The sequence below is a fragment of the Choristoneura fumiferana genome, chromosome 10, assembly GCF_025370935.1.
Source record: "Choristoneura fumiferana chromosome 10, NRCan_CFum_1, whole genome shotgun sequence".
In the NCBI taxonomy this organism is placed as follows: Eukaryota; Metazoa; Arthropoda; class Insecta; order Lepidoptera; family Tortricidae; genus Choristoneura; species Choristoneura fumiferana.
The window spans coordinates 9,655,858-9,678,197 of record NC_133481.1 but is presented as its reverse complement, the minus strand read 5'-3'; the positions used below and the strand labels follow the sequence as shown (position 1 = coordinate 9,678,197).

At 36.3% G+C, this 22,340-nt stretch overlaps 2 protein-coding genes across 2 annotated transcripts in view; one reads left to right on the top strand and one right to left on the bottom strand.

Annotated features, from left to right (window-relative positions):
- LOC141432051 (uncharacterized) overlaps positions 1 to 15,601 on the bottom strand; it is a 53,484-nt gene extending 37,883 nt beyond the window's left edge. Inside the window, 1 exon segment of the mRNA XM_074093424.1 lies at positions 15,163 to 15,601. Within this exon segment, the coding sequence (XP_073949525.1) occupies positions 15,163 to 15,495 (333 nt within the window). The 5' untranslated portion in view covers positions 15,496 to 15,601.
- LOC141431748 (medium-chain acyl-CoA ligase ACSF2, mitochondrial-like) overlaps positions 1 to 22,340 on the top strand; it is a gene marked incomplete at its 5' end in the record, with an annotated part of 134,319 nt that overhangs the window by 95,484 nt on the left and 16,495 nt on the right. The gene's annotated exons all lie outside the window — the stretch shown is intronic.

Below are 22,340 nucleotides of genomic sequence, written 5' to 3'. Positions count from 1 at the left end.
ATGAAAATTTCAGCTTAAAGTCAATATCGATAGCCATTGACCTAACCGAATAGCTGTTGATTTATGTAATTATGTTTCAAAATATGCAGCGTCATATCCGTCGGGGTATCGTTGTACAAAGTACTAATAATAATAATATTGATTAATAAAAGGCAATCATAACGAACATAACCAGGTTAACAATGCATATTTCCAATTAAAGGAATTGTTTTTATAAGATTGTTTTTATTAAACTTCACTTCATCCTTGTATTTTTTAATGTCATTTTTTCTTTGAGTACCTCATATTGTTATGTATTATTTCGCTATTGGTATGTATTCGGTAGTATTTTTTTTTTGTTTTGAAAAATTTACTTTCTGCCAAGTTTCTTGCAGCGCATTCTTTTTGGTAATTATGGTCTTTCCGAAAGCGCTGGTTGTTTAAAAAGGTGACATGTTAAAGAGCCCTTTGTGGCCTACTTGCAGAACAAACTTTTTGATTTTGACTTGAAAAACATAAAACACATACAAAACACATAAAAAAACAAGAATTTAGAGCCAAGGGTTAAGAAAAAATAAATTATAACTATTTATAATCAATTAAATCCTATAGTTGATTATAATTAGGTACATTGATATAATATAAACTGGAGCAATATCGTATTTCGACTTAGTCGTGGACAGTCGTGGTATTCACACATTGCAGGTAAAATTAATTCGAAAAAACCAGCCAAGAGCGTGTCGGACACGCCAAAGATAGGGTTCCATTCCGAATTTCCGTTTTCGAATCTTCAAAGTTTAGGTAAATTTTGTACCTTAGGCTGCTATTTACCTACTCTTAAAAGCTCTTAAACTACTAATAATTCTTAAGCGAATTTTACTGTTATAGTTTTCCTTGTAAATTTGATGTAAGTATTTAACTTCCATCATGATTTTTTTCAAATTTATTCAAATCATTACTTTGGGTTTTAGAGGGAGGGGGGGGGGAGGGCGCACGATTTAATGAAAATTTGCGCTTTAAACTTGAATATTTCGCAAACAGATCACTGAATCGAAAAATCGTCTTTACAACTCCCCAATGATTAAAAGACTATCCAACGATACCCCACATCATAGGGTTGGATGAGAAAAAAATCACCCCACTTTACATCTAGGGGAGGTATACAAAAAAAAAAAAAAAAATGTACCATTTTGTCGGCATGAGTGCTACATTATATCCGTGCAGAATTAAAGCTTTCTAGCACTGATTGTCTGAGCAAAGCCGCGGACGGACAGACAGACAGTCAGACATGGCGAAAGTATAAGGGTTCCATTTTTGCCATTTTGGCTACGGATACCCTAAAAACGATCGAACAACCTATAATTCAGCCAACCTATGTTTTCTTTGAAAAAATATTTAACCTTAATTCCTAAACGTGTAAAATTATAATTTGCCCATAAAATAGAACAAATGAACAAGCTAAAACTGCAATAAATAAGGAGTAATACCTACCGAAAAGCTGTTAGTCTGGGCTGTAAAAAGTTTGTTATTAGTGTAACTACGGCCATAATCATTAGTATAGTAAAAGAAATAAAACTGAATTTTGTATGTTCGTTGAAGGTCATGTTTTCACATTTCACATTTTTATGCTTAGGATCTAAGCCTAGTGTTGCTAAGCCTGAATCAAGCATGCCATCGTCATGTGCATTTGTAGGGTAAAGTTGACCGAGGCCGTCTTTAATTTATCGGGGGTCCTGGCGTTTTAGGGTAATAGGGCCAAGAATTGCATCTTCCTCCCGCAATGCGTGAAATTTAATTTATAACAGTCTATAGTTTTCAGTCTCGAGTACAATCTTGAACAAAGAATCTCAGAATATTGAGCAAAGAAATGTAACTAAGTTAACCGACAGTCGACGAAATTGAATCTCGTACCAGGGTGGAACCTTTTCATAATCAATTTAGCTATGATTTCTTATGAAACGTATGGGAGATGTCAACATGACATTATATTACCTATATTAGGATTTTAATCCCATGGAAAAAAATGTAAACAAAGCTGTTGCCACTTTGACATTAACGAATCTTTGTTTACATTTTTTCCGTGGGATTAAAAATCCGGGTTTAGTAGCACGAAGGATTCACCCTGGTACGTGATTCAGTTTCTCGAGTGTGCCTGTGTATAGGACCCTGACCCTGAACACTGACTCTATGTAGTGCATGTTTTTTCTGTATTTTTTGTGTGGTGTGCATATCAAGAGGCACTGTATTGTACTAAAAATGAAACGGATACAAAATTCAGATCTATTGTCAAGAAGACATTAATATCTAAGGCAATAATATCATGGACAGGGATATTTGGAAATAATTCCGATCCGCATTAGCGATCCCTTCAAATAGCGAACCTACTGTGTTAAAAATAAAGTTGTGTTAAATACTTGTGATGTATATCATTTAATAATATTGTAAATCTGTTTAAAAAAATATATACCTCGTTGAGTTTCTTGTCGGATTCTTCTCAACAGAGGTTTTTCCGAACCGTTGGTAGTTTTTTTTGACATTCATAAGTGCTTGTTATAGCCTAAATTGAATAAAGATATTTTGAGTTTGACTTTGACTTTTGTACTGTAACTTTCAGAAACTTTTAATGGTTTAAGTCAGGGTTAGTGTTAAAAATATACATACTAGGTACCTATGCCCGTTTATTTTGCCTTGCTGAAACTTCACAATTTTCCTTGATAAAATAGGTAGGTACTAATATGATGAAACAAGTTATTAAACTTATAAATCTAAATCCGTTGAGCAGTTTGAACAATGGAGTAACAAATATGCAAACTTTAAAATTTATAATATTAACAGAATTAGTAGGCTGGAATGTAAGGTAAGTTTCTGAACTGCGTAATTATGTTTATAGAAATAGAAATAGAAATAGAAACGTGTATCGCTAATTCGAAAATACTAGTAGTAAAAAAAAAAAGTAAGTACACAAAATAAAACAAAAATAAATATTAACGACAGTATTTGCGAAATCGCGAAACGGTCTCAGCTCAGCATAGTGTAGTGTAGTGTAGTTTATCTCTTCTTCTGACTGAAATACCTCCATGCGTTGTGTTCTATAAACAAAGTATTATTTTTGTGTCAATGGTGGTTGGTTATCTATATGCACGCACAGAAACACATTAGATCTAGTCATATTCAGCATACATAATAAATGAAGAATTTAAAAAATGAAGGTGCGCCAGGAATTTTATACTTAAGGAGCTAAACGTTTCCGAAAAGCGACCTAAATTATAACAGTAGGTAATGCGGATTCCTCAAGAATTAAACCAAATTTTTTCATACTTATAGCTTAAATACCTACTCGAGTTTATTAATCATACCTGCTTTGTACTGAACATTTAGTTTATAAATTATTCATGAGAAAGACCGAATATGTAACGGCAGTTAATTCTTGTCATTAAAGTACAGAATTTTTCGCTAGTGTAAATTAACGGAAATTGCGGTAAATTGTTGTTTACCAAGAATTCACCTATGTGTCAGATTTATTTTAAGATTGAACACAATAGAATATGCTAAAGATACGCCTTCAGTTTTTCACTACTTTACATTGGAATAAGTTAAAAGAATGTAGGTAAAAGGTGAAATAGATGTAGTAACATGAAAATAAATTTCATAGAAGTCTTTCGAATAATTATTACCTTGAGATTTATTTGACTATCGGATAATACATATAAATAGGATACAGTAACCTTGTGCTTTTAGTTTCAAACGGTCCGGTAAAAATCCCAAAAATAAAGGTAAGTATTTTTTTTAAATTTAACCTTTGTCTGCAAGATTAGATAGGTCAGCGTCAAGGTCATTAATCCCATCGATTAAGCCGCTAAGCCGCACGCAAAACTCCTTGCCTTGACACACAAACGGTCAGCAACTCTCCACCAATTTACATCCGAAATTATGTAGGCCAAATTGTTTACTGGCGGAAATGGGGGGCGATCGAGCAGAAGAAGGTGAGGACTTTAGCAGTGAAATTTAAACCGCTAAATTGTATATATGTTAACACTTTATTGTACAAAAATAAAGCAACAAACAACACAGGTGATTCGAAGGACGTGAGCAGGACTAAACCTACTCTCACACACATAGGTATTGCACAATCAAATTTAAGTACGAGTAAAACCCCCATGCTCTTAATTGCAAAGTGACCATGCACTTAGAAATAATGATTTACTGTCATTCGGTGCAAATGGAAAATCGTCCACTTGAATTGACCATTTTGAATTTGGATCAAAATATCAACCAAAGTGAATTTTGACAAAATGTAATTGTGCTGAAAAATATTTACAACCAAATTTATTTTTGTTGTATATTAAATTAACCCAAATTGTCCATTATAAATTACTAAATGAAATAAGCAATAAGTGAATGTTGTCTAAATTAAGGCATAATTTAGGCCCAGAACAAGATTTCGGGTGGAATTAATTGAAAATTCCTCATATTTCTGAGTGTACGTAAATACAAGTGGTCGTGTTTTTGGCACACATCAGATTTGTTAATTTTAACATACGACAAGGTTGCATTTTCGATGATATTCGGGATGGATAATTTTCCTTGTTGATGTATTTCAAATTGTCATTTTTCTGCTTTGACGTACAATTTCGAGTTGTCCATTTTCCATTTGCACCAAATGACAGTAAGTAAATTGAAATAATTTAATAGGTGTACGTTTTGTTTGTAACGTTGAAAAATACTTTCCTCTCACTTAAACTTTCTTGTTACGATATAGTAACCGTAAATAACTAAATCCGGTAGGGTTAGTCCTCATGTCTCTTGAATCACACTGTAGGTAGGTATAGTATAATGCTTTTAAAAGAAATCACTACGTACATATATACACATAATTATAAAAATATAATATAATACATACAATAAACAATAATACAATATACAACTTCTTCAAGCTGGGAAATTGTCTGATAACAGTGATAACGGTAGAAATTATGCAACTGAACTGACGAGCAAAAATTAAAAGAAATTATAGCCATCTCTTCGATGATTGTTTTACTAGGTACTTAAGTACTTGCTTCAGTATATTATCCTAAGTTATAAGAAGAAATTATATTTTAAGTTGTTAGAAAACATTTTATATTGTCATAAAAATACATTTCAGGACTGACCATTGAACTTGGCACCTTGGCACTTGGCACCCATTTAGATCGCACTTCTTTTGTCGTTAAAGTCAACAATCAAGGCATATATCATAATATTGAACTTGGCTCTCATTTCACATTTATGTTTTGATGGGTTACACAGTTTGGAATATTCGATATAGCCCTGCAATACATGGTGTCCAGATTCTTTATACAAAATACCATACTACATCACATTTAAAATTCGCTACTTCGCCGTACTATGACTTGGTTACGACAGCCCTCTCTTCTTAAGGCAAAAGGCGGTATATGTATAAAAAATATACCATCTGATTCAGAAGTCTTAAGCTATACAATGGTACAAAAATAAACCACGTGTTTTTTTTGAGATACCGCCTTTTGCCTTAGGAGGGCAGTATATTTATTATTGAAAGTTAGTAGAAAAAGTAGAAATCCGTGAAATCACCGTTGACTCAGTTGACTTTTTACTTATGTGTAGTTAAGTCATGGAAAACAGTCGCCTCATTACCGCCCCGCCGTCTGACACACTTCCCTCACGCCACGCTCCGAAGGGCTGCCCGCTAAGATTTACTTTCTAATTGAGCCCCTGGCACGCTTGCCAGTATCGTAAACGGCCATTGTACAGCCAGAAATAGACGTCATGTAAGAATTTTTCATTTTTATTAGTTATTTGAATGAGTGTTTTGAATTAATGCTAGCCGTTTCGACCATCATAAACTTTTTCTATCCATTTCTAGGGAAATCATGTACCTTTACCTTCAAATCTAATTTTACGTCCTTGCAGCATTGATATAAATAACAAAAGGAATATACTTGGGATCGTGTGAAGGAAATACTCTTTTCAAATTAAAATTTCAAAGAGTTGATTGAAATTAAATATGACACTAAAAGTTGACAGTAAAGAAAATAGAAAATACATGTAGCAGCTAGGCTCATCCGATCATATCTCACACTCTAACTCACTCGATCGTCCCTTTCACTCCACAGAAGTTCTCTCTCGTAGTTCAATCATTCGTCCACAAATTTACCTTCATCTCACTTCTCACTAAATGCGAAAGTTTGTCTGTTTGTTTGTTTGTTACTTCATCATGTCTAAACTGCTGAACCGATTTAGATGAAATTCGGTATACAGATTGTTTGAGTCCCGGGGAAGGACATAGCATAGTTTTTATCTCGGAAAATTGCATACCGTAAACTTAGGTTTCTATAGTCCCAAGCGTTCATCAACAGCTCAAACGGACTTTTTGACATTTCGAACAATTACAGAACTGCTAACGTTTAGGAGGTTGATTGTGCATTTTCTATTGGATTAGGCTGCAATGAACCTCCTAGATGACGTTAGCAGTTCCGTGATTGTTCGAAATAATAAAAAGTCCGTTTGGACTATTGATGAACGCTAGGACTATAGAAACCTAAGTTTACGGTAGTTCTCCGCGGGATAGTGAAAACCGAATTCTACGCGGACGGAGTCGTGAGTAACGGCTAGTTCCCACAAATACATATCTATATATATAAAAGAAGAAACTGACTGACTGACTTATAGATCAACGCACAGCTCAAACCGCTGGCTCTAGAAACTTGAAATTTGGAATATATGTTCCTTAATAGGTGTAAACGCGCACTAAGAAAGGATTTTTCGAAATTCCCACGGGATAAAGAATAAATGGGATTTATATTTTCACTTCGAAATGGCCCTATTTCCGTAACTATAGTTATTATAAAATTCAAATTTGGCATGCAAGTAGGTAATACTAACAGCTAAAAACAGTATTCAGGATTTTCCGAAATTCCCACGGGATAGTGAATAAATGGGATTTGTATTTTCACATTTAATTAATGACCCTATTTCCGTAACTATAATTATTAGAGACTTCGAATTTGGTAAACAAGTAGGTGATACTAACAGCTAAAAACTATTTTCAGGCTTATCAAAATTCCCACGGGATAGGGAATAAAGTGGGATTTATATTTTCACTTCAAAATGGCCCTATTTGCGTAACTACAATTATTAGAAATTTCAAATTTGGCATGCAAGTAGGTAATACTAACAGCTAAAAACGGTTTTCAGGATTTCTCGACATTCCCACGGGATAGTGAATAAATGGGATTTGTATTTTCACTTTCAATTATTAACCCTTTTACCGTAACTATAATTATTAGAGACTTTGAATTTGGTAAACAAGTAAGTAATACTAACAGCTAAAAACTATTTACAGGATTTTTCAAATTCCCACGGGATAGGGAATAAAATGGGATTTATATTTTCACTTCAAAAATGGCTCTATTTGCGTAACTATAATTATTAGGAACTTCAAATTTGGCATGCAGGTAGGTAAAAACTGTTTCAAAGATTTTCCCAATATCCCACGGGATAAAAAGAATAAAGAGGATTTTATATATTTACCAACTGAATCAGAAAACGCATAAGCTAAACCAATAAAACTGGGGACTGGAGATTTGGCAAACTGATGTAAATCTGGTAACAATTATAGCAGTGACATCCTGCTCATCCTGGCGTCGTGGATCGTCTCCGTAGAAGGGAACTCCTCAAAAGTTGATGGCACATGCAAAAGACTTTACATGATTGTTAAATTTCAATGACAATGCGTTTATATGATATACACCGCCTGATGCTGCAGCCAGGGTCGTCTGCTGATGACGGAACTCCTCAAGGGCTGATAGCATAGATACGAAATTTTAAATATAAGTTCAACGAGCTGACACAATTACTTTGCCCACCCGCGACCTTTATGATGGCTACTTTTGTGCCCATGCAATGTGTGTTCATGCAGTTCCTCCAACTCCACACTGTAAGAACACACAAATCCATCTATCACCACCACCACTTTACACTGACGCGTTTCGAACTCAACCAGAGCTCATCTTCAGAGTAACACAACTGTTCAGCATGCTACGGTGTGAAATTTGGCATAGAGGACCTAAAGTAATGCAGAGGTGCACTAGGGCAAAGATTAGAAAAATAGAAAGAATAGGAAAATATCTCAACTTTGTTTCTTTGTTTGTTGGGGGTCATCTCTGAAACTATTAAGCTGATTTAAATAATTCTTTTATCAATAGAAATATACACTATCCCTGATTGACACTAGACTACTTACTTTAAAAAAATGGCAATCTTTCCGCAGAATAAAAAAAAATTCAATTTTGAGGCAGATTTTCAAAATTATTTAAATAATAGAAAGCTACAATGTGTCTCTAATCGACAATTAAGAATATTAAAATAGATCATAACAGTAATATTCATGTCCCGCTGGAACTTTACAATTTCTCGGATATAATCCTATATCGTGTATGAAGTCGAACAAAAGTTCAAAAGAAACGCGTAGTATGTACTTTAACGTTTTCTAAAATTCCAACCCTGAATCAGCGAAGCAGGGTTTCAAAGTTAGTAAGAATCATAATTAAATACGTATGTAGGTCGATTTTTGTATTACAAAATTTGCACCATCTGTCTGAAAGAAATCTGTCTGTATTTGTATTTCCATATAATCCTCCGAAAAAATAATCAAAACACGAAAAAAAATCGCAGAAAGTAAATGTATGTTACTCCAAATTTAACGCGAGCGAAGCCGCGGGCAAAAGCTAGTAAGAAATATAATACTAGTCTGGGGTTAGATGGCGGTTGACAAGAAGGAAACGGAATTGCGTGTGCAGATGGAATGTAGGTATGAATATGGAAATTAACTAATGGAAACGTATGTCGCGTACGTAACGTATGTACCTTAAAAAGCGTGGACAAAAGACGTGAATGGCGCATACATATTCAGTTAAACTACTCAGTTAAACTTCATTGGAAATAACTAGTCTTCTTTTATCTTTTATTTTATTTTAAGAGGCAGTGCGAGTTATAATGTCAGTTGAAGGGCTTTCTTTGTAAAGAGTGTCACTGCGGGTAACCTCGGATTTGTTTGAATATTTAATATAAAGTACCTGAACGACTGAGCTTTGCTCGGGCTAAAACTCGATACAAAGCGTTTTCCCAGAGATATAAGACCAAACTAGATCGATTTGTCATCCCCGAAAACCCCTACATAGCAAATTTCATCGAAATCGTTGGAACCGTTTCCGTGATTCTGATTATATATTATATACCAGAATTGCTCGTTTAAAGGTATAGATGTCAATGCAAAATCGTTTTTCGCATAGCTGTCAGAAATAAGCTAGGATAATTAAATAATATTCGATACTTAAATAAGTAGGTACGGTACAAAGAATGTTAAAATGTTACACCTGTAATTGTAAGATTGGTGTTTACAGGCATTTGACACTATGGTTGTAAAAAAAAATATACCTGACTGTACGTTAATGTAAATTTGCACTAACTATTGAAATAAATTAAAAAAACCACAAAGCTATAATATAAGGGCTTTTCCAATACCTATAAACTCTCACCGTCAGGCGATCCGTTTGCTCGTTTTCCCCCTATACCATAGAAAAAACTACTGTTACTTTTTAACTGATTTCTGTGAAAGAAGGAGGTTTATTTATTTTTTAAATAGGAATAGGTCCCATTATCACGAAGTCTGAATCTGATGAGTGGATCCAAGGGAAATCGAGGGAACTCTTTAAATATTGCAGCGACACGCCTATGACGATTTGGGTATATTTAGTAGTTAGTAACTTGGAAATCACCATTTAGTATCGCTGCTTAAGTGACTAAGAAATAAGCAGGCTGAAATGTGTGGTGTATGGGAGAAGTTTGTGTCTAGACTCCTGTCCAGTGGTTGTGTAGCGGTATAGCTACGCAGCACAGAATGCTGAGGACCGGGTTAGATTCCCATCCATGTTTCAGTTTGTATTTTCGTTGAATTTCACGGGATGACAATAAAAGTAACAAATTTGGAAATGAAATAAAAAATACAAAAAGACTCCAAAAACCTTAAATATATAGACTATATATAAGACTAAATATATAGACTTAAATAGATAGTAAATATATAAACCTTAAATAGCGGCATTGATGAGGAAAACCACTATAACGGACTACTATTCCATAACAAGTATTTCATGGATTGAGATTCGATTACTTTTACATATGTAGTTGTTACGCAATTTAGGCTCGTCACAAAGCACATGGTGAAGTGGAACGGATGGCGAAGCACCAGGAGGACTCCTTAACAACAACAATTTACGTTGCTGCACTATCAGAAAAAGTCAGGTTTTTTGATGACGAGCAGTTTTTACTATTAAGCTATTGTAACTTAGATTAGTTACACGAAAAAAAAAATACTTATAATAAAAAAAATACTGATTTGATTAAAAAAAAACCACGCAAATAATTTTCTACCCTTTTAAAGCTGGTGCCTCAGCACGAGCCAACAGGAGTGGACCTAATGAACCTTCATTCATACTGTCTCTAATAATACTTCTATCTCTGATAGACGTTACTGAGGATTTTTGATCTGGCGACGATTTTGAATGGATCCCGTCTGTTGTCTGTCTGTTGAACTTTAGGTTATTTAAGAGAGTTTAAGACCACTACACTTGTTTTTTTTTCTTTTTTGTTTTTTCAATACAGTCAGGTTTATGGTTTTTAAATTTATTTTTTATTTTATTTTCGAAACAATAATTAGCGCAAAGCATACGTATGTACCTATATATATTTTAGACGACCAGATGGCTTGGTGGTTAGAGAACCTGACTACGAAGCTTGAGGTCCCGGATTCGATTCCCGTGTCGGGTAGATATTTGTATGAAAAATACGAATGTTTGTTCTCGGGTCTTGGGTGTTTAATATGTACTTAAGTATGTATCTATATCGATATAATTATATTTATCCGTTGCTTACGTAGTACCGATAACACAAGCTTTGCTAAGCTTACTTTGGGGCTAGGTCAATTGGTGTGAATTGTCCCGTGATATTTATATATTTATTTATATATGTATATCCACTTTTAGAAGCTGCGAGTTTGAAGCAAGCAGGTACAAGTTTTCTTTTGCTCACAAAAATCAAAACATATCATACAGGGGTTTTGATCGATCTCGCAGTAAACTGACTCCTGGCAGTAAAAACGGGTAAAGATGACTGTGTCTTGCACGCGATCCGTTGCCAAGATATCACGGCAAACACGCCGGCAGCGACGGCATTGCCAGTGACAACCAGACTTAAGTAGGGAAAAATAACTGTTAAAACTTCAGCCACGGTGCATTCTTATGGAATGGAATGTGAGTAGCAGTGGCGCAGCGTCCATATAACCCTATTCGGGCTTGCCCAATATTAACAAAATAGAACAACAAGACATACAGAATTTATGACAGATGCAAGCGATCATTGCTTCGGCGTAAACCACGGAAATTTATAACGCCACGCCACTGGTAAAGGAAGGAAAAGATACTCGTAAACGACAAAATGTAAAGGTTACAGTCAAATAACTGTAATCTGTCACTTAGACAAAACGCAGGGCCGATCATTGCTGGTTTTAAAGAGGATTTATTATGCTGATTTGGGACCATTTCTTGACCGTGATACGTAAGTTCTTTTTTTGTGTGTTTTTTTTTCTGTAATTAAAACGCTACTGTTCTTTTTAAATTCTTATTACGTGTTTTTCAAAGTTACATATTATATAGCTTAATTCCAGTTATTTATAATTACTTAATTAATTAGTTAGCCGGCTTGTTAACGTATTTGTCAATTTTTCATCTTAATAGAAGATAACAGGAATATGAACATTAGAAAAGGCATTTGTTTACCAACATCTAAATGCCAAGTGCCTTATCATTGTCAAAAGCTAAACGTTGTTTAATACATAGTCGGCAGATATCAGCTTTTAGTGTTATCTGGAGGACACCAAGTCCTTATGTCGTGGTATCTGGCACGTATGTGGACAACTCTATTAAGTACCCGCATAGCAAGGGTATCTAGGGTAGGGTAGGGTACCTAGTTGATACAAATATTATGTACAAGCTAACTGACTAGGTTATGTAAAGGACGTAAGTCATTGAAAAACTGAACACGAAAACAAAACATAATCGAAGGATGTTAAACGAGTAGTAAACATAATTGTAATTGCATTTTTGATGCATTCACTCGCACGCAGCTTCTTGTTTGTAAGAGTATAATAGACTGATATAACGTTAATACTTATACATAAGTATATACAAACGTTTTGGTTCGAGGTTCCGGTGTATTTTTGCTTTATACGTAAATTCTAAATAGAGGCGAACTCCACAGTTCATATAGTTTTCGTTTGTTTAGTAGGTAATGTTTAGTAACCATGTTCAAGCTTGAATTTCAGTCAAAGCTCAGAAGTAAACAATAGTAGATTGTTCAATAAGGGACTAAAACAAGCCATAACGACACGAGGTGTTTAGCTACCCGAGCAGAGCGAGGGTGGCTATAGTTCGAGTGTCATTATGGTTGTTTAGCCTCGCGTTAAACACTCTACTTTTCACTTTGAATGCGAGGAATAAAACAATGTTCTGATCAAAATTACAATATTACTTTTTAAAAACGTACGCTCGACAGGCCATCTGTTCAAAATTCAAATAGCAAAAAAATATATTTTCTTTTATTGTTTATGAAGTGACGCTATGCAAACGCATATTAAGAAAACAGTTTAATAAAATTGAAAACTATTTTAAAACTAATTGGACTATGCATAATAAAATGAATTAATCCTACTATCCTACTAATATTATAAATGCGAAAGTTTGTGATTGAGTGAGTGAGTATTTTTGTTACTCCTTCACGCTGAAACGGCTGGACGGATTTGGATGAAATTTGGTATGTAGATAGCTGTACATCTGGAATAAAATATAGGCTACTTTTAACCCCGATATTCCCACAGGATAGGGATAAAATCTTGAAATAACAACCGCTGAGACCAGAGTGATGAAATTTGGGATGGTTGTTTTTAATGCAGTCAATGAAAACCACGTAATTTTCGGGAATTCCCACGGGAATTTTGTAAAATCACAGAATCTCAATTCAACCGCTGTATTTAATGACTTACTCGTGCGAAGTGATAAATATTTGAACTAAATAACTTGCATGCTTGCTTGCACCGTTGGGAGTATGTTTGCTTGATCTGTTGTTTGCATGCTTGCTTGCATGCTTGCTTGCTTGCATACTTGCTTGCATGCTTGCTTACATGTTCACTTGCATGCTTGCTTGCTTGCATGCTTGCTTGCATGCTTGCTTGCATGCTTGCTTGCATGCTTGCTTGCATGCTTGTTTGCATGCTTGCTTGCATGCTTGCTTGCCTGCTTGCTTGATTGCTTGCTTTTTTGTAATGTTTATGGTTCACGCAAGCGAAGCAAGCTCACTTGCATGCTTGCTTCCATGCTTGAATGCAGCTTTGAATGAATTCTTGTTTCCATTATGAGTATGCTTGCTTGATCTGTTGTTTGCATTCTGGCTTGCATGCTTGAATGTACCCTTGCATGCATGCTTGCTTGCACTATTTCTTGCACATTTGGGAGTATGCTTGCTTGAATGCATGCTTATTGCATGCTTGCTTGCATGCTCACTTGCGAGCAAAGCCGCGGGTAAATGCTAGTCCTTAATTTAATTGAATAAATTCATATTCGTAATCATTAATTGTGTTTCATGAAATTATTTTTTTTTTAATATTTTTGCACAGTTGTCATTTTGAGGTTATTTCCACGCCCTAAAAATCTTCCATTCACAAACACCGTGTTAGCTGTTTAGGGGTTTCCAACGTAAATTAAAAAAAAACTTTAATCCCTAGAGAATAAAAAGGAGCTTTAGTCCCGATATGCAGAGTCTAAAGTAACATTTATGAGCATGATAAGTGAAAAAATTAAAATGTACCTAGGTACGTTTTAGTGTATGAATTAAGCGATAAGAAAATGTAAGAGCAGCTATTTTCCATTGCAATGGGTTCGCAACGTTTTTTCGTGCAATTTGGTTTCAAATGAAAGTATGAAAACATTATATTATTATTGTATGATATACGATAGTTATTTGATGAGCATTGATAAATTACTGTTATTGGCAATTATTTGAGCCGAAGTAAGCCAATCATAGCTGAAGCAGTGATGGGCGGGACAGTTGGCGTGGCCAAACGACTGACAGTAGGTATCCAAAAGCGACATAACTCGTGTTGCCGGCCGACTCAAATTGTGAGGAAGGTCAGTACCTACACAGAAAATTAAAATATTAGACAGAATAAGTATGTTTTGAGTTTTAAGTAGCGAATTTTTCTAGACCCAAATGCTTGGTTTAAATATGTGGTAATTTAAACAAAAGTAAAATATTACATATTGTATAGCGTTTAGGGAAGGCAACAGCTTAGGAGCTTTGTGTTGTATCCTATCTAAACAATTGTTTCGTTAACTTGTTCTAGAAGTACCTATTTACTTTTTTCATAGTTCAAGTTTTTGTTACTTAGTTATCAGAGGCTTTCCAAATTTTTCCTAGACTCCTAAAACCTCAATTTTTGGATAAGTTCATCGTAGATTTTAATCTGTACTAAATTACAGCGAAGAAAATTTTGGTTACACGCCAGAATGCAGACGCCGTTACCATTAGGTTCATTTTATTACGCTTTTCTGCAATAAAAATAATAAAAAATAAAATAAAAAAACGCTTTGCGGAAGGCACACTACGACTGCCTATCACGAAAGAAGGTATTTATATTTATATCACATTTGCAGTGGTTTTTAGACAGCATTGCAGAAATTGGATTTGTTGAGAGTCCTTTAAAGATAATGAAAAAATAACACATTTATTTTGAGTAGTGCTTACCACTAAAACAAATGAAAAAATAAACTTAATTAGAAACGTAAGCAGCAAATTTTGAGGTCTTATAAATAATAATGCAAATTGAGGCCAAGTCCGGCTCAGAAAATATTAACATTACCTATAGGTTTAGTAGGTTATGACTAACCTTCGCCAGTCATGTAATCCAGTTCGTTTGAACAACGAAAACTGGAAAAGGGGAATTTGTTCTACTCCCACGCGTAAAGATCTGTCAGCAAATCCATTTTCTAATTAATTCAGCAGTTTGATTGGAATTTAGGTTGTGTGGGTCATAAGAGTTATGGGTTAATAGCTGACCGGATCGTGTATGCCCGCCATGGGCACGGTGACGGTGTCCTCGCCGCCGGCTGCCACCAGCTTCTCCAGGACCTTGAGGGTCTGCTCCACGGCCGACCACTCGGTCTTCTGTGCCAGCACCAGCACCTTCGCCGCTGCTTCCCGCATGTTGACCCCCGCGCTGGGAGGTTTTGGGACGTCTCCATTGCTCTCCTTGATCTCCTTCTTGTCTCCATTGATTGATGAAGTTTCATCTTTATCTTCCGCGACCTTCGCGGCCACCACTTTCTCCTCCTCTGCCGCCTTCTTGGGCGGTCCCTTTCCGCCCTTCTTGCCGGATGGCGCCTGAGACATCCTCACTTCATAACCGAGTCAGAATCACTTTGTCATCACTACACTGTGTCAGACGCGGTATCACCGAGGGCGGCCAGGGCTATGTTGAGCGCAGGGCGGGCGGGCCATGACTGCGGCACGGCTGCGTAGCTCAGCCGATTTCTTGCATGATTCGAGTAAATAAAGGCGAAGGCAGGTGCGCGAGCCGGATTTACAAACAAACTCGAATCGGCGATGTCTCAAAACGTCACATGCAATGACCCGATTTTTACTTTTCTGTTATCAGGGAATCGCCCTCAGACATGTCGCTGTGTCTATCCAAAACGACCTGTGCATGGCCAAAATGCTGTTTCGTAGTTCAAATAGGAGGTTCAGTAAACTTTATTTGATTCCCTTTAAAAGATAGTGTGAATTTGTATCTCAAATAAAATTTATTTTGTAATAAATAATCTACGTTTATCTTTATACAGTATTCCATTAAACTTAGTATCTAGGTATCCATACAACTCCCATGATTAAGTGTTCTAAATAATTGTTTAGACAAGCATGCATTTGATATCTCTAGAAGTGGTTATTTCGATTCGGTTATTTATTCCTTACATCAATGTTATGAGTAGATAATTTCCTAGTTTAATAACAAACATGATCGTCTTGATAACATTTTAATGCATTACGAGCGGGGTTTTGAAAGCGGAACGTACCTAGTATCTTCCAAGCATTAGGTAGGGCAATGAGCTGGCCGGGGTGGAAACTCCATGCATTGATGTATGTAAGTTCGTAATGTATCTTATGCATGAGAAGTAAATAAAGAAGTTCCTAGGTCTAATGTGGTGGTATCGACCACCTGAAGTTTGACCGCTATGTGTTTAGATGACCAGATGGCCTAGTGGTGGTTAGAGAACCTGACTACGAAGCTTGAGGTCCCGGGTTCGATTCCCGTGTCGGGGCAGATATTTGTATGTAAAATTTAATATGTATTTAAGTATATATCTTTATCTATATAATTATATTTATCCGTTGCTTAGTAACTATAACACACGCTTTGCTAAGCTTACTTTGGGAATAGGTCAATTGGTGTGAATTGTCCCGTGATATTTATTTGTGTGTCTGTCTGTCTGTGTGTGTCTGTCTGTGGCACCGTAGCTCTAAAACGGGTGGACCGATTTGAATGCGGTTTTTTTTGTTTGAAATCAGGTTTTCTAGCGATGGTTCTTAGACATGTTTTATCAAAATCGGTTTAGCCGTTTTTGAGATATCAAACTTTGAAGTGACAAAGTTGGGGGTTTTCCAACCTTTTGTTGGTTAGGTTATTGACTTTACTAAAAGTCTGCAACGTTCAAAGAGCTAAACAGAAAACGCCCACGAGGAATTTAGAATTGAAGGTACAGAGAAAAAAATCAGAATGTTATGGGTTTGTTTTGTAATGTCCCGGAACCCTTTTTTATGGTTTCTAGTAATTCATAAGGCACTTAGTTATAAAACTTGTTAAATTCCATGTACCTACCAAAAGTAGGTACCAAAAATAGCACTATTGTGAACACACCCTTAAGTCGCCCGTTCATTTATCCATAAATCTGGCGCGGGCGGAACTTAGTAAGGGACAAACATGGATAAACTATAAGTTTATAAGTATTAAAAATAATTTCTTACACTTATCTATTTTTAACCCTCGACGCAAAAAGAGGGGTGTTATAAGTTTGACCGCTATGTGTGTCTGTGTGTGTGTGTGTGTGTGTGTGTGTGTGTGTGTCTGTGGCAACGTAGCTCTTAAACGGGAGGACCGATTTGAATGCGGTTTTTTATTTGATGGCAGGTTTTCTATCGATGGTTCTTATACTTAGATTTGGTGGACAGTGAATTGAATATTAAAACAGTTTTGTTTTTCAGATTTGAAATTTATGTTCGTATGTTTTAACTAAAAATGAAACTACTTATGTGAATTTGATCATTTAGTTTTAATTTAAAAAAGTAGTAAGTAGGTTATGTATGTACCTACTGGTTCAGTTACCATATCACAGCAACGCCATCCATTACGGAAAATTAAGTGTCGATTCGAGTTAGGTATTCAAAATCCATTCTATTTTTAACACTTAATTGTTTTTACTTTCCCTAGTAGTTCAAATGGTAGGACATACGAGTGTGATTATTCCAAACAAAGCGAGAATTAGCCAACATTGTTTTTATAATATTTCAACGATATAGGTATATTTAGTTTTACATTTACCAGTACGCACGTGACGCTCCTTCATGGCCGTTCCGAAGATAGATCCCACTAGGAGAAAAAAAAACTATTTTAAACCGCTTATCAGCTAAAATTTATGTAGTCTAATTCATCCTCGACCTTGTTTGGGAAATTCAGGGGAAGAATACGGACGCATTTTCACCTACTTCGATTTGTATCGTGGCCTTAAGAGGTCGAGGGAAATTTGCATGTTTCGTCACAAGCGGAGGAGGGTAAGAGCGCGGGGGGACGTCGCGTGCGCTCCACGCGCCACTTCCGGAGCTGGCTCCTGGGGGTGGAGAGGGGGAAGGGCGCCTCGGCCTCGATTCAGCTATAGCGATGATCAGATACGAAGAAATACGAAGTTTGACCAGCGTCTCATTTTTTTTAAATATTTAATTGCTCTGATTATTTTGTTGTGCTTCTCCTTAGGCAAGACACAGCTACGAGCAAAATTATATCACTTTTGCACAAAGCAAACCAAAACAAAACATCGTGTCGGTAAAAACAAATTTCATAGTAGGTATAACTAGGTAGTTATATCTTTTCAGCACATTCATGGTCATTGAATAGTTCGTTGTTAATGTAGGTAGATTCGCAGTAAAACTTAAAAGAAATTCCCTATCTTAGTTGATTTATCTGCCTTTGCTGGTATTTAAATAGGAAAGTTGTTTAAAAAACCTGCCAAGTCCGTATCGGGCCGCGCGCAGTGTAAGATTCCGTACAAATTAATATTCGACAATTAAGTCATCATCATCATCAACATCATGTCAGCCGTAAGACGTCCACTGCTGGACATAGGCCTCCCCTAAGGCTCTCCACTCAGCAGCTCAGGCCGGTCTTGTACTTTCAGCATCCACCGCGATCCCGCGATTTTAACCAGGTCGTCGCTCCATCTTGTAGGAGGCCTACCGACAGCTCGTCTCCCGGTCCGCGGACGTCATTCGAGAACCTTCTGAGCCCATTGGCCATCAGTCAGTATCGCAATTCTTCAGGTTATGTCGGCAAACCTTAGTTCTACTGCGGATATCATCATTTCTGAATCTATCCCGCAGAGAATTCCCAAGCATAGCCCTCTCCATATACCTCTGAGTGACTTTGAGCTTCCTATTGAGGCCCATCGTTAGCGCCTACGTCTCAGATCCGTATGCCATCACTGGCAACACACACTGGTCAAAGACAAACACTGCGATAATTGGACGAAAATACACTGCGAAGCTTCCTGAACGCGCGCTGCCCAGCCGAATCGGATTCGACGAGTGATCTCTTTCTCGAAGTTGTACCTACCTAATTGGTACCGTTCGTCCCAGATATACATAGTCGTCAACAACTTCAAGCGCAGAGTCTCCGACTATTACGGGAGCTGGCACAACATGGACATTAGACATATATATGACTTTCGTCTTGTCCATGTTCATTTTCAGGCCAACTCGGTCGGAAACTTTGCTGAGGTCAGCGAGCATAGCACTGAGGTTCTCCATGGTCTCAGCCATGACTACAATATCGTCAGCGAATCGAAGGTGAGTGAAGTACTCGCCATTTATGTTAACGCCTCGTCCTTTTCAGCCCAGTTAAAATAAATAAAAAAAAAAATATAAATATTACGGGACAATTCACACGAATTGACCTAGTCCCAAAGTAAGCTTAGCAAAGCTTGTGTTATGGGTACTAAGCAACGGATAAATATAATTATATAGATAGATACATACTTAAATACATAGTAAACACCCAAGACCCGAGAACAAACATTCGTATTTTTCATACAAATATCTGCCCCGACACGGGAATCGAACCCGGGACCTCAAGCTTCGTAGTCAGGTTCTCTAACCACTAGGCCATCTGGTCGTCAGTTATACTTACTTATTAAGTACTTACTCATTACGCTGTAAAACCTACAAAACTGTGATATTATCCTTTTAAATTCGATTCGATTAAAAATAGGATACGAGTACGACATCGACAACTGTATACTAAATCATAATCGTATGCGTATTTCATTTTCACGACGCGAACTGTACCTATACAATTAGTCCTGGCTCCAATATATACTGCGGTCTTTGTCCTGGGCTTAGAGCTTCCTTGTACAAAGTGATATCCGGTTAGAGCCTTGCTTACTAAAGCTAGTACCAACCAAGTATTCAAGAATAACATGACATCAGTTCATTTTACGACTCCCAATACAGCGATCACATCAAACAGTCGCTTGAAAGTAATAAATATCATATATAACAGCCGCAACCAGCTATCATGTGCCTTGTCGGTACAGCCAAGCTCAAAGGGTTCAGCCTTTAGTTATTTGTCGTAGTAAACAATAATACTAGGACAGATAGTCATGTTTGAAATTACTAAAATTGACAACGAAGAATCTGTAGAATTTTCGTCACTAAATTCTTAAATGCATAAAGATGATTTAGGATAGTTACGTTTATGAGTTGAAAAAGTTAACAATCTACAGATGTCATTATTGGGGTACATATATCTTAACATCGTAAGGAAGTTACTATGTAACCAGGATTAGGTTTTTAAAATGACAGGCGATTTCCGACCTTTGGTAACCAGGTACTGATGTGCTCAGTTACTGTGGATTAGATTTGACTTTGCACGCATAAAAGAAGAAATTAATTAGATTACCCAAGATTTTGAATTGTTCTTGTAAAATCTGCTCTACATGTTGGGCCAACGTCAGCCAATGGGGACGCAGTTGTACGTGATATTGAGAATCATTTATATAATATGCCCATACTCACTCATTGTATATATAATTAATACACACAGCGCCAGCGACGCGATGTTGGCGCAAATATGAGTATAGAGCGGGCTTTGTATGCCACAGTTAAATTCTAATTGAAATTCTAGGGAAAAACTTTCGGATAGTATTCGCTTTCGTCGTTCTGCCAACTGCAGACTGCCCATATATTTTCCATTCCGTCGCAGTCGTATAAATAACTGCACGAAAATAGCAGCAGCTGGCTGCGATTTAAATGTGTGGGCAGTAGGCAGTTGCAGGTGGAAGGCTGTCAGTCTGTCTGTAGTAGCCCTTAGGACGTTCACATTTTAGCGAATCTTGTAAAAATAGTAGATTGTTCAACAAGGTACTAAAACTAGTTCATAGATGTTTAGCCACCACAGCAGAGCGAGGGTGGCTATACGAGTACTTCGAGTGTCATTATGGTTGTTTAGTCTCGAGTTAAACACTCTACTTTTCACTTTGAATTTACAATTTACAATTTTTTTTAAAAACGTACGCACATTACGACTAATGAACATCTGTTCAAAATTAAAATAGCAATAAAAAATCTCTCGCGGCTTTTTTTTTTTAAAGTGACGCTTTCAATTCTTGCACATCTATCAACAGATTCAAAATTAAAAACTTTTTAAAACTAATGGGACTATGCATAATAAAATGAATTCATCCTTAATATAATAAGTAGATTCATATTCGTAATCATTCATTGTTTCACGAAATCAAATCGTGTTTTTTAATAATAATAAATAAATAAATATCATGGGACACTTGACACCAATTGACTACCCCAAAACTAAGCAAAGCTTGTTACTAAATACAGATACTAGGCAACGGATAAACATACCTATATAGATATACATACTTAGATACATATTAAACATCCAAGACCCGAGAACAAACATTCGTGCTTATTCACACAAATATCTGCCCCGGGACCTCAAGCTTCGTAGTCAGGTTCTCCAACCACTTGGCCATCCGGTCGTCTAATATTTTTGCACAGTTGTCATTTTGAGGTTATTTCCATGCCTTAAGATTGTCTATACACAATCATTGAAATGCCGATAATCATTCATTCACAAACACTGTTATTGGCTGCTTAGGGGTTTCCATAGAATAAAAAAAAACTTTAATCCCTAGATATTAATGAGGAGCTTTAGTCCCGATATGCAGACTAAAGTAACATTTAATTGATTGAATTGAATTGGAAGATATTACGAAATTAAAAATATCAATCTAACCAAAAAATGCATTTACTCTATCTACGTTGACGCTTCGCTTCTACGGCTTCGCTTAAAATAAAATAAATATTTAAGGGGGGCTCCCATACACCAATCGTGTTTTTTGCCCTTTTTTGCTAATGTCTAAGTCTAATGTTCTATAGGTACGGGTACGGAACCTTCATGCGCGGGAGTCCGACTCGCACTTGGCCGTTTTATTTTTACTTTGCCCGTGCGAAGCCGGGGCTGGTCGCTAGTATAGGTATAAAGTTGTATGGTTGGAGAAAACAACTCGCTATAGGCTTTACAACTAAACCTATCTTTTAATTTATGGTTGCGCAGGTACTCAGGTAGGTAGATACAGATACAAGTAGGTTGGTTAGGTACTTAACTTTTTATTTATTCGCCTGTAATGTTTAGGTACACTTGCAAATTGTGGTCATTACAAGTAACTTTTTTTATCACGAGTATAAATTTTATAATGATAAAAAAGATAGTAGGTACATGGCGATAATGATAAATGATAGCGGTTTTAAATTCATTTCGTTCTGTTTTGGGTGTCGAGTGTGACTTAATATTAAATAGTAGTCTTTGTTAATTTCTGTTGTAAAATAGACATTGTATTGTTGAAATAATATTTAATCTTATAGTATTGGATTAGTGTTAATTAATCAACTTCGTA